At 31.3% G+C, this 12,785-nt stretch overlaps 1 protein-coding gene across 13 annotated transcripts in view; it reads left to right on the top strand.

Annotated features, from left to right (window-relative positions):
* LOC107453245 (uncharacterized) overlaps positions 1 to 12,785 on the top strand; it is a 116,553-nt gene that overhangs the window by 79,753 nt on the left and 24,015 nt on the right. For 8 of the 13 annotated variants that reach the window (XM_087165999.1, XM_087166006.1, XM_087165996.1 and 5 more), the window contains 3 exons: positions 1,762 to 2,054; positions 3,194 to 3,353; positions 9,604 to 9,759. In XM_087165999.1, the coding sequence (XP_087022125.1) occupies positions 1,762 to 2,054; positions 3,194 to 3,353; positions 9,604 to 9,759 (609 nt within the window). The remainder of the gene's footprint in view (positions 1 to 1,761; positions 2,055 to 3,193; positions 3,354 to 9,603; positions 9,760 to 12,785) is intronic. The other 5 variants (XM_087165992.1, XM_071179661.2, XM_071179659.2 and 2 more) reach the window with 1 other exon arrangement.

Raw genomic sequence — 12,785 nt, 5'->3', positions numbered from 1 at the left:
AAGATAAATTAATAAATAAACAATGGTCTTGTATATATATGTTGTATGGTGATATTAGAGCACTCATCCATTTTGGAGATCACCTATATTGTGATAACAGGTTCTAATTATCACAGTACTTAAAACACGACAACACGTAATTTTTATTACCACATTTAGTAAAGCATCATACATGTCAATAATAGTTTAGAGATTTTTTACGGCTTCGGGAATAAGTACCGATATCAGTTCGCTAAAAATAATTATAAAAATGTCTACGTCGTCACTTATCATTTTCGAAAATAACAAGTAATAAATTTTGATAATAGTTACAATTGGATTTAAAAATATAAATTTTACGCTAAAAAGCTAAATTAGTGGAGAAAAAGTAGTTATTCGGTTATGATAACAGTAAAAAATTGCCATAGTGTTACTAGTGCCAATGATGCTCAATTAATTTTGGTAATTAATATTTTTAATGAATTGGTGCTTTTAAAAATGTACTAAATATACTATTAATATCAAAATAACTACTATAAGTAGTGTGAAAATAAATTTCAAAGGGCCCAACGAAAAGGATAAATACTAAAGGAAATTGTTGACTATGGTAATATTATACTATCGACTATAGTTCTCATCGACTTTCTGCCAAACGATACTGAATATAGTTAATCTTTATTTTGATGGGATAAACTTCTATAAACGTGTTTTACTTAATCTAATAACGCAGAAGCACCAGGTAGGGCAATAAATAATAATTAATAAAAATGGATAGATGTTTTAGCTTAATTGTGTTGGTGCATGTCTTTCAGATTTGGGCATGCTTTCGCAGTGTTGATCAACCCCGGTTTATTGATTATTTTTTTCCAATCCATACGAAAAACGGGTATTCTGCTAGAAAATAAATTAAATATACAAGTAAACTTTTTCGGATCATTGCACATGCCTTAGTGAATTGTACTCTCCCGTCTGAGGAGAAATACGTACTGCATTAACAGAATTTCCATAACAACTAAAAAAAGAAAATTTCCATTGAGGCGAAGATATAACAGGAGGTCACGAAAATGTTGCGAAAACCTTCTAGGGGAGCTAATGGCACATCATTAGGATTAGAATTGTATGAAAATCTATATACGTTTACGTCGTCATACGCCGCTAGAGGTACTTCCCTATTTCGAACCGTTTCTTCACGTACCTCTTAACAGTTCCAAATTGGGAAGTGCCCCTATCGACGTACTGTGACATTTCAGGGCATGAGGGCCCATTCAGTTTTAATCCTGATGATGAACCCTACCTCACCTAGAAGTTTACCGCAATATTTTTGGGACTCATAGTAATGTATAACCTCTTTAAACGTGTTCATTTCGATCAAAAATAAGCAAAAAATGTTAGTTTAAAAAATCTGTAGCTTTAGGAGTAAAACTAATTTGAAATCCTCACATCCGAAGTAAGCGAGATCAAGTATTTGTATAAATGCAACAAGAAATTTGTTCTTCAGTGTTATTAATTAAGCAATGTTTACTGCAACTGTGTTTTAAATATTGCTTCATTCTCATCTATGTGATTAATCTAGTATTTACTAGACATATCCCAATGTAGTTGTCTCCTTTTCATTTCAACAATATATTATGCAAACAAAATATATTTATATAACTTCCTAGTTACATAAATAAATTTTATTTTTGTTAATGAACATTTTATATTACTGTGAAGTGTTTTAAATAGTCTCCCTCAAAAACATTAAATCGTACGTCTATTAAAGACTTGTATCTTCTCTTTTAGTCAACTTATTGAGGAGGTCATAAAAGCTTCCAAAGGAGAACTCATCCGCACTCCCTCAGAAGACGATTTGCAAGAAATTATCAAAGAATGCACAGAGATTTCAAGGCGCAGGAGACGAGAGACTGGCTCTCTTGTGAAGCGGTTCGTGGCCTGGAAAAGAAACAGAAACAGCAGGAAAATCGAATCGGAAAGGGGACGAGACAAGAATCGTAATCCGAACAACAGTAGTGAGAACTCAACAGAATCGGATAACTCTGAAGATATACAACACTCGCTGCCAGTCATTTTTCCAGGTAATTGAATCGTATTGAGAAACTGTAAAAAAATTAGTAGCTTGTTTGCAACACAAAACACTCGCTCATAAATTTGGATGAGGAGGGATGCCGAAGTGGAAATTCTAAAGGTTTGATTAATTTTATCAGCATCAACCAGTAAAATTATTAAAATATCTATAATAGTGAGTACAATCCATAATGATTCAAGTTGAGTTTAGTATGAATTTTTTTTTTTTTTAAAAAAAAAACCTTTCAGATGCGGCAAATTTTGATTGAAATTTTTTGACCGGCATCAAATTAGAAAGTGCGATCGTAGTTCTTAAATGATAAGTAAAAAAGAAATACTTGAGCTCTATGTTGTTTAATAAATAGTGGTTGCCAAAAAAGGTTTAGTAGCAGGGGATTTCGTATTTTTAGTGGGTTGCAATATTTTAGTAGTAAGTGTTGCCAGACTGGATACACTGCGCCGGAAAGGGTTGCGGCTATTTTTTAAAATGCTTTTTAATTTTTGAAATTACTCTATTTAGTGAATAGATTACTGAGAATACCAGTATGGGTTTACGTACGGCCAAGTAGGATAATAATCATCGGGAGAAATGAAAAATCTACCTTTGAGAGCATTCTACGACCAATTCTACGGTCGCACACCACTAAATTGAATAGGAAACCTTAATAAAAGAAAAGAAATAAACAAAAGAAAATAAATTAACAAAAGAAGAAAAAAACTCCATGACATTTGGAGTTTTTATAAGAAAAGGTTTTATGTTTTGCCTTTTTTAGCCGCTTTGTGATCTCTAAATAGGATAAGAGGTAGGTTCAATTACTTCTTTACAAGATTTTCTAATGCAAGTAATTCATTAATCAATGATGGTAATAGCAAGCTGCTTTAAAGACTTTCTGCATTTGAATTGACCTATACTTTGGCACTTAATGGTCACTAAAACACTTTTTATGTGCTCACATATGACTTTTGATCCCACATAATTGCTTCAAAATTGCAACAAAATCTAAAGTAATAAAACAATTTAGAATTAAAGCATGCACTTTCATAAAGCATAATTCTTTTCTTTTACGATGTTTCCTTTAATTGATAGCTTTAGTGAACTATATTATGAAATCAATATAATAAGCTATTTTCTAAATTTCATGGCTTACAGGGACCAAATGGTGTGGATCTGGCGATCTCGCCAAGAGTTATGACGATCTCGGTATCCACAGGGACACGGACCTCTGCTGCCGAGCACACGATGTATGCAATGATACCATGGCACCAGGAGAGACAAAGAATAACCTCACAAATGATTCACCTTTCACAAAGTTAGCATATACTTTTTTGTTTACAATGCCATTTTTATTTTATTTATTTACTTATTACTCGACATAACATTGCAGCTTATAGTTAGTTCTCCGAGTATATTTATTATTAAACACGACGGAGCTGTCTTGCTAATATTGTTGTAAAATGACTGATTGCGTTTATGATATTGCCTTATTATTATGAAACAAAAGAATGTGTTTTGCCTGAACATTTGCATGCTCATTACTTTACGATTAATGTTACTTAGTTTAAATAACAGGAAAACTGTGAATTACTATTTTCTCAGATAAATATGTACAATATATATATATATATATATATATATATATATATATATATATATATATATATATATATATATATATATATATATATATATATATATATATATATATATATATATATATATATATATATATATATATATATATATATATATATATATATATATATATATATATATATATATATATATATATATATATATATATATATATATATATATATATATATATATATATATATATATATATATATATATATATATACACTACCGGTCAAAAGTTTGCGAAAATTTTGAAATCTACGAAAAAATGGTCTAAATTCAAATGTTTATAGAACTGCGAAAAATCAGTCAAATTGCATGCAAATTTGATATGTTCTAAAGTGAATCCTCTACATTTAGTTACATATGATCAAATTGCAATACTTTATTTTTTGCGATCTGAATCCAGCTTTTCATCATGGGTTGTTTCTATGGTGAAAAAAGTTGCTAAGTTTGAACACTTGCCAAACATGCAAAAAAAAATTTTTGTACTTTCTGTTAATGGAAAATAGTTATTTAAACCGTTCTGTGTAAGCCCTCAAAATTTCAAATCGTTTCGATTTGTTTTGACAAAGTTATAGAATTTTGAAAAACATGTGTACTTTTCTCAATTTTTGAGCATCCCACATATGCAGTCTTTTAGTCTATACTTCTTCTACCAAAGAGCTTTTTAATTTTAATGTTTTCGATATTTTCAAGTAATTAATATTGATTATAAAACAAATACTCTTATTCATTATTGTAACTATTATTGTTTATATTTATTGCTTATATGTATTAGTTTTGTTGTGATATTTTTACTTTACATTAAATTAAAATAAAAAGTTATAACAATAATTACATAAATAATTCTAAAAAAATAATATCAATAGTATAAAAAATTTGCATTTTTACTAAACTATTTTATTTACAACAGGTCAAATATTTAACATATTCTTATTCGTATTTTGTAATTAAATAAATTAACATTTAAATCTTAGATTCCTTGAACCATCCACCTTTTGCTTTTATTATAGCCTTACATATGCGTGGCATTCGATCGAACAAACCATTAATCACTTCAAGTGATATAGAGTTCCATTCCTGTTGTAAAATGTCCCATAACTGATTTCGATTCGAAATATCAGAGTATCGTTTGCAAGAACAAACAAATTTTCAATGAAATGTGACATTTATGAGATATTGTTTTAATTATATTCATAATAAATTCTTTGTAATTGCAATAATGAATAAGAATATTTGTTTTATAATCAATATTAATTAGTTGAAAATATAGAAAACATTAAAATTAAAAAGTTCTTTGGTAGAAGATGTATAGACCAAAAGACTGCATATGTGGAATGCTCAAAAATCGAGAAAAGTACACATGTTTTTCAAAAATCTATAACTTCGTCAAAACAAATCGAAACAATTTGAAATTTTGAGGGCTTACACAGAACGGTTCAAATAACTATTTTCCATTAACAGAAAGTACAAAAAATTTTTTTTGCAAGTTTGGCAGGTGTTCAAACTTAACAACTTTTTTCACCATAGAAACAACCCATGATGAAAAGCTGGATTCAGTTCGCAAAAAATAAAGTATTGCAATTTGATCATATGTAACTAAATGTAGAGGATTCACTTTAGAACATATCAAATTTGCATGCAATTTGACTGATTTTTCGCAGTTCTATAAACATTTGAATTTAGACCATTTTTTCGTAGATTTCAAAATTTTCGCAAACTTTTGACCGGTAGTGTATATATATATATATATAGATATATATATATATATATATATAAATAAATAAATACAAGAAAACACTAAGAAAGTTAAGAAAAACAATAAGTAACATTTATTGCGCTTAAGCTGCAAGTAAACAGCACTCATTAGATAAGTTCAAAATGAAGAATAAAACAAAGAAAAATTATAGACACATGAAAAAAAGGGGGTGGGAAATAATAAGTAAAAAAACAACAAACATTTTATTTAAAAAAAAAAAAAAAAAAAAAAAAAAAAAGTGAAATGTTAATTAAAAAACCGGAAAAAAAGCCGGAAAAAAAAAAGATACAATCTTTTCTTCAGCCCACACGATTATATCCGCAAAACAGAGTGCTTTCTGATATTGTATCAATAAAGCCAAAGCAAAATATATTAATAATATATATATATATATATATATATATATATATATATATACTACTGGCCATTAAAATTGCTACACCAGGATGGAAAGCAAATATCAGAATGATATTTATTGGGAAGGGAACATACATTATAGTTTGGAGAATAAGTGATTAAATACTCAGGGTATTTGCATGAATATATCCTGAGGAATCAGCACTTTGAGCAGTCTCTCTTGGCAGCTATAACAGAAGTTATTCTCCTAGTCATTGAGTCGAACAGAGATTGGATAGCATGGCCGGGTACAGCATTCCATGCAGCTTCAACATTATGCAACAATTCATTGACCGTAGCGAATAACGAGTGGTGACTTGCCAGTCGTTAGGCGACCATTGACTAGACGTTTTAAAATGGTGAAAGATCTGGAGAACGTACTGGCTAGGGTAACGGGTGAACATGTTCTGTGTCAATGAAGGTCAGTACAGTGCGGGCAACATGCGGTCGTGCATTGTCCGGCTGAAACGCAGCGTTATGGAGGCCTCAAAGATAAGAAAGAGCAACTGGCCTTAACACATCAGAAATGTAACGGCTGCTGTTCAAAGTGCCCAACAATGCGAACAAGAAGTGATAGGGACGTGTATCCAATGGCACCCCATATCATTACTCCAGGTGATGGGCCAGTATGACGATGTCGAATGCAAGCTGCCAATAGGAGTTTTCCATGATGTCGCCAAACACGGATGCGGCCACCTTGATGCTGTATACAGAACCTGGATTCCTCTGAAAAGACGACGTCATGACATTCCTGCGTCCAGGTTCGTCATTGATCACACCATTGGAGGCGTTCCTGCCTGTGATGCAGCGTCAAGGGTAGCCAAAGCGATGTTCACCGTGCTAACAGTCCATGCTGCTGCAAACCTCTTCGAATTGTTCGAGCAGACACTCGTTGTCTTGCAAATGACCTCATTTGTTAACTCAGGGTTCGTGACGTAGCTTTACGATCTCTTTAGGCCATGTGAATAACATGTCTGTCTTCTTTTCTGTTAGAGATGGAGGCCGCTGAGATCCTGCACGGCGTTCCATATGGCCGTCATAAACCCATCGATTCCATATTCTGCTAACAGTCATGGGATCTCGTCCAACGCGAACTTCGCAATACTTCGGTATGATTAACCGCAATCCCGGTAGGCCACAATTCGACCTCGATCAAACTCAGACACGTGCTGGTAGGCATTTCTCCTTCTTACACGAGGCATAACAAAAACATTTTTAACCAAGAACAACGCTCAAATTCAATTTCTGTATGAGAATTTTACTGTCAAATCTCTTCTTTTATACACATTGTAGGTGTCGCTCCCACCGCCTGCTTTGCACGAATGCGCTGATAAGCTAATCATTTGCAAACCACAACTTTCTTTATTCGTCGTGGTGTATCGCCTTCCTTGTGTAGCAGTTTTAATGGCCAGTAGTCTATATATATATTCCGAATCAGCAGGATTTGCGTGTAATATTACATGTTAGAACCCAAGTAATGCATAATGTGAGACTGGCATATTTTTGGTTAAGCCTAGAGTCATTATTTGAGGGCAGTTCATTTATTCGAAAAAGTAAATCAGGGTTGTAACATAATTAAAATTTTAATATTCGTCTTGATTAAACAAAATATTTATACACACCCTTATAAACACATTTTTATACACACCCTTGTTTTGAATAAAAGAAATTGTACAAAATTCAGTTGCTATTTTTTTTAAATCTAAAATGGTAGTAAAAAGAAGAAAATATGCATTAAATTTAAAAGTAAACGTAATATCAATTTTGTCAATATTGTTTCCCGAATTTTCTTTCTTAGAAAATGTTAAACTATAAATAAATTATAAAGAGGAACAAAATCGACATGTTCCGAGCACTTGAAAATAGGTATCCATTCTCAAGACGCACCAGACGTGAATTCGTTTAACAATACTGGTGTGAAGAAAAGCAAAGTTGTCAACGAAAACAATGTAAAATAAGCGTGAAAAACAAAATTTGAAAAACCTCGATAGCCGAAATAAATAAATCAGGGAAAGATGCATTACCAAGTGCTATGGAGGAATAGTGAGAAACCCATGTTGTTAAATAGGGAATCGGCTTTGAAGTGAATGAAGAAAAAATTCAGATCATTAAGAGGAGCTGATATGGCAGGGGTAGAAATTTTGGTATTATTGAAATTAAATTTATGTTCTATGTAAATCTTTCGTCATTCTTCGAGGCGGAGTTAATGAAGAGCATCAGTCTAAAATTTTCACAAAATCCGTTTTTCCCATTTTTACATAATTTGACTGTATGTGTAGGTGAAAACATTTTCTTAATGCCATAAGTAAAAATTCTTAGAATTGTGATGCATACAGCGCTTTTGTAGTATGGCTGAAATAAGCTTCCGAAAATTTGAAATGTTTTGCCAAAACCGTGTTTCTGTTACTCACCGAAACGATAACTTTTTTTTCAACCGATTCGATTAAAAATGTAACAGCATTTTATTTTCGTTTAACATAAGATTTTTCACTTGCTTTTATAAGTTTTAATCAATTAAATACTTTTGATCAATTAATTGCACCATGCTATTGTGAAAGTCAAGCTTAGCACTTAATTAATGATATACATTTAAAAGGTAACTCAACTTAAGATTTAATTAGTTTTTACACGTTCATGCTGTTGAATAATGTACAAAGGTTGCTTTTTAAGTAAGGGCTGTTTGAAAATAAAAATCAAACGACAAAAAATTTTCAAGAAGCAAATTTATTTTCAGATTCTACATACGTTTCTCTTTTTTTCAGCGTATAGTTGCCAAATTTGCTTAAACACTAATCATACCTAACAATTACATTTAGTACTAAATATTACTACTAAATTTAGAATACCCTCGTCATACAAACTTGCCGCCTGCTCCGTTAACCAAGACGTCCCGGCCGTTTTAACATATTCGTCATCGTTGTAGTGATTACCGCCAAAATGATGTTTGAAATATCGGAAAAGATGAAAATCACTCAGCGGAAGATCTGGGCTGTAGGGAGGGGTGTACAAGACTTCCTAACCAAAATAATCCAATAAAGGTAGTATCTGAGCTGCGGAGAGAGTCATTGTCATAGAGTAGCAAAATTCCCTGTCAGCATGGCAGGGAATTTTGCTACTTCACAAATATGGCAGTGAATATATGCAGCAGATAGGTTTTTTGCAGACTAAAAACGCATCGCGTGGCGGACTATTTGTTAAATTTGAACATTTTGAAGACACAGAACTGATCGCACAGTTTGTCTACACAGCTGAGAGTGAGCACAGTTGTTCCCAAGAAACGCTGGGACACGACACAAGCACTCGTTTCGATGCACGCGTCACATATTAGCGTACACAACAAAACTGCCATTACTTACAAGACAACCCTCGTAAAAATATGTAAATACCGGTGTTCCTCCACAACTAACTGAGATAAAAAATCTCCCTGTTCTTCTCCCATCCCCTTTTCTTAAAATATGGAAACATCATCTTCTTTACTTCTGCCAGGCACTTAAATCAAAGAATATCTAATAAAATATTTAAGAAATAAGTAACTAATAACAACTTTAACATATAATATGACACATATAATAACAATAAGAAGAAATACATATAATAAGAAATAATAATTAATAACGACATAATTAAGAGTTTTTCGGAGTAAATTACTCTGTAGTACACCGAGTGTAAACTTTACCCTACGGTCGTTTCAGCGTAGACCATGTGGTCGCTTAATATACATTATGCATTCGAAAATTCCAATTAATTACAATTTTTCCCCTTCCAGACTAAGCTGCCAGTGTGATTATGATTTTTATGATTGCTTAGAGAAAGTGAACAGCATGACTTCTAACACAGTAGGAAATATGTATTTCAATCTACTAAAAAGGGACTGCTATGCTGAAGATTACCCTGTCACCAAAAAATGCAAAAAGTACAAAACGTAAGTAAAAAGGCTATAAACATAGAAATAAATTATTCTGCAGATTATATAACTAATGTGCAGATTAAGTATGGTGATTCATTTAAATGGCAAAAAAAAATTTCATCATCAAATTACCTAGGTAATCTTCAAACTACCTAGATTATCTGTTCATTACCTACTCAGGCCTTCGTTAAAGTGAAAATATGCTCCTGGACATAATAGCAACGTTTCTGTACGTTTAAATTAACATGGTGTTATTAATTTGTTTTTCGCTATCTGAAAAATCAAGTTACTACGGTCAAACAATTAACACATTCTTTAATAGAATCAATCCTCAGTCACTTTAATACCAAATATATATCTTTATAAATCAAAATATATACTTTAATACCAAATATAATACCGAATATCAAATGTTTTAAAATATTATTGCAATTCAGAAAATTAACATGTCGTCAATTTATTTTCAATATCTAAAGAATCGAATCAATAAATGCAATAAACTAATTTTTTGATACGCTGTTAGAATTTTCAATCTAAAATTACGGTAAAATAACCGGTAGCAGTCTGCTCATCCAACTACCCCTGCAGTTTATGATAAACAACATTTTTTACATTTTATGGTTTTGAAACCGTTTACAACAAATATGGTTAAAAAACCATATATATATATATATATATATATATATATATATATATATATATATATATATATATATATATATATATATATATATATATATATATATATATATATATATATAACTATACCCTTTTTAACCATTTACAAAAACAATGGTTTCAAAACAGTAAAAACGAAATGTACCTAGACATTGGAGATAGGCTTTTCGTAAGAAAATGGGCATCGGAGTTAGGTTGTGGTTGAGTTGTGTTCCATCAAATGAGCTGTGGAATGTGGTTTAATTAGTTTATCTGGCTGTTTCACCTATCATAAAAGATGAAAAATATTGGACTTTTTCGGTTACTACCATCTATGCGTGAGTGAGAATATCGTATTCTAGTGGTCCAAAGTCACAAATTGGACACTGAAAACTCTTCATGTGTTGTGGGAAATAGAGGAAATTTTATAATGTCAACGCTGGTACTCGAACTCCCGTTCAGACAGTCAAGAGATTGACAGAATACACCTCTCGGCTATAATACTCAGCTGTAAAAAACTAAGTGGGTTCATTGGGTGGGCTTAGATGTTGCAATAAAATTCTTGTTGTTCAAACGTATTAAGTGAAAGCAGTTAATAAACGGTTTTCTCACATACCATCTTATTTATGGATATTAGACTGTTTTGTTTGACTATGGTAAAATAACTGTTAAATAAATTGCTATTGAACCTTTTTTCCGAAACATTTCCTACACCGTAGAATGAAAGAAACGAATTTTTGAACTTTAACCATACGAAAACCCTTAATACGCAGAGTACCTATGTAAATTGCAAAAAACTCTTGATTTCGCAATTTAACGGATTATTCTAATTAATCTGTAGATTAGCAAAATAGTGTGCATATTACCGAATTTCAGAGGTTTAGAGGTAGCATATATACTGGGTGACCGAAAACCAGATTTTCAACTTAGGCGCGCAAACGGTATCTTTGTTAGTACAAAAGAAGTTATTAACTAACGAAAATACGAGATATAGACTTTAATGCAAAAAGTCTTAGCTTATGGGGGAAATAAACAGGGTATTCCATAATGACCACTCTTATTGTACACGTTTTGAATTCTTGTTAAAAAATGAAGTAAAAAATGCACATATTAGAGATCGTACATAGATTTCACTAGGGGACAAAAAAAACTATCAACTAAAGACATCAAAACTTGTCTGGTTGCAGAGGTGTTGAAATAAAATTATTGTAAACACCTTCCAATTTTATCCGGCATTTAAACTGATTTTGATTTTTTTTTTTTCATCTCCTACTTCCTCACAACTAATTCGACAGATTTAATAGCATTTTCGTTTCTTCCTCTTTTAAATATTAATTTGCGATCTTTAATGTATAAACTTCTCTAGCTTCATTTTTGACAACGATTCTAAATATTTACATAATAGGACTGTTATTAAGGAAAACCCTTTAAGTCTTAAATCAAGAGATAGATAAATTATTGTAGACGTTTAGCTATACTTTATATAATCAGTTTTGTAAAAAAAAGTATTCGCTTTATCTTTATACTTCACAGAAATAAGAAGAAAATTCATTTTTCTTCTTGCTTTTAACGAAATGTATCCCTTTGATAACAAAATTTTGACATTAGTTGTTCTTTCATTAAACTACAAATATATCTTTACAATAGGAGATACCTTTCAGAGAGTTTATCTTCAGCAGACAACAATTCGAATGTACTACAAGCCCACCTTGTTTCTTTTTTCAGGTTTTTGTTTATAGTCTTTTACATTAAAATTAGTTAGGTCGCTGATTAAGTTATATTTGAATACATAATATCGTCGAAGAATGCAGCGGTATAGCCGATTCTGGCTTTTGTTTCATTAAATTCTACATTCAATCAAACAATTAAACAATAAAATTTGTGACCCATACCTTACTTATCATAAGAGTATATAGTTATCAATAGCAATTGCATTGAACATTTTATTGAAAATGTCGCGGGATTCAAAAATAGAAAAAAAGGTTTAGATTAAATGGAGAAAAAAATTGCAGCTTTATAAAGCTTGAAATCTCAACAAATAGGAAAACTTAGTGGTAGATTGCAAATTAGTAAGTGATATATTTATTGATTGGACGAAGATGTTTAGCAAGTAAGAGGTCACTCAAATATTTCAGCTTGATTTAAAAATCAGCAAATCATAACAACTTCTTACTAGTCATACAAGATGTTCCGTAAAAATTGTTCTCCATGCTAAGTTTTAGTATTCTTCTATAAATGGAGTAAAAAAGAAATATGCACGTTCGGACGTCGCAAGTTATTTGATTGAGAATGAACAAAAACGTTTTTAAACTCATTATGGATGTCAATCTTGGAAAAGAGGGATTAAAATAACCTGAAACCAGTTTATTTAAATTTAAAGTTGA

This window comes from Parasteatoda tepidariorum, chromosome 1 (genome assembly GCF_982258835.1).
Source record: "Parasteatoda tepidariorum strain Cologne lab strain chromosome 1, Ptep-v5.0, whole genome shotgun sequence".
Lineage (NCBI taxonomy): Eukaryota > Metazoa > Arthropoda > Arachnida > Araneae > Theridiidae > Parasteatoda > Parasteatoda tepidariorum.
Note: the sequence above shows the minus strand (reverse complement) of the source record. Positions and strands in the feature narration are given on the sequence as shown.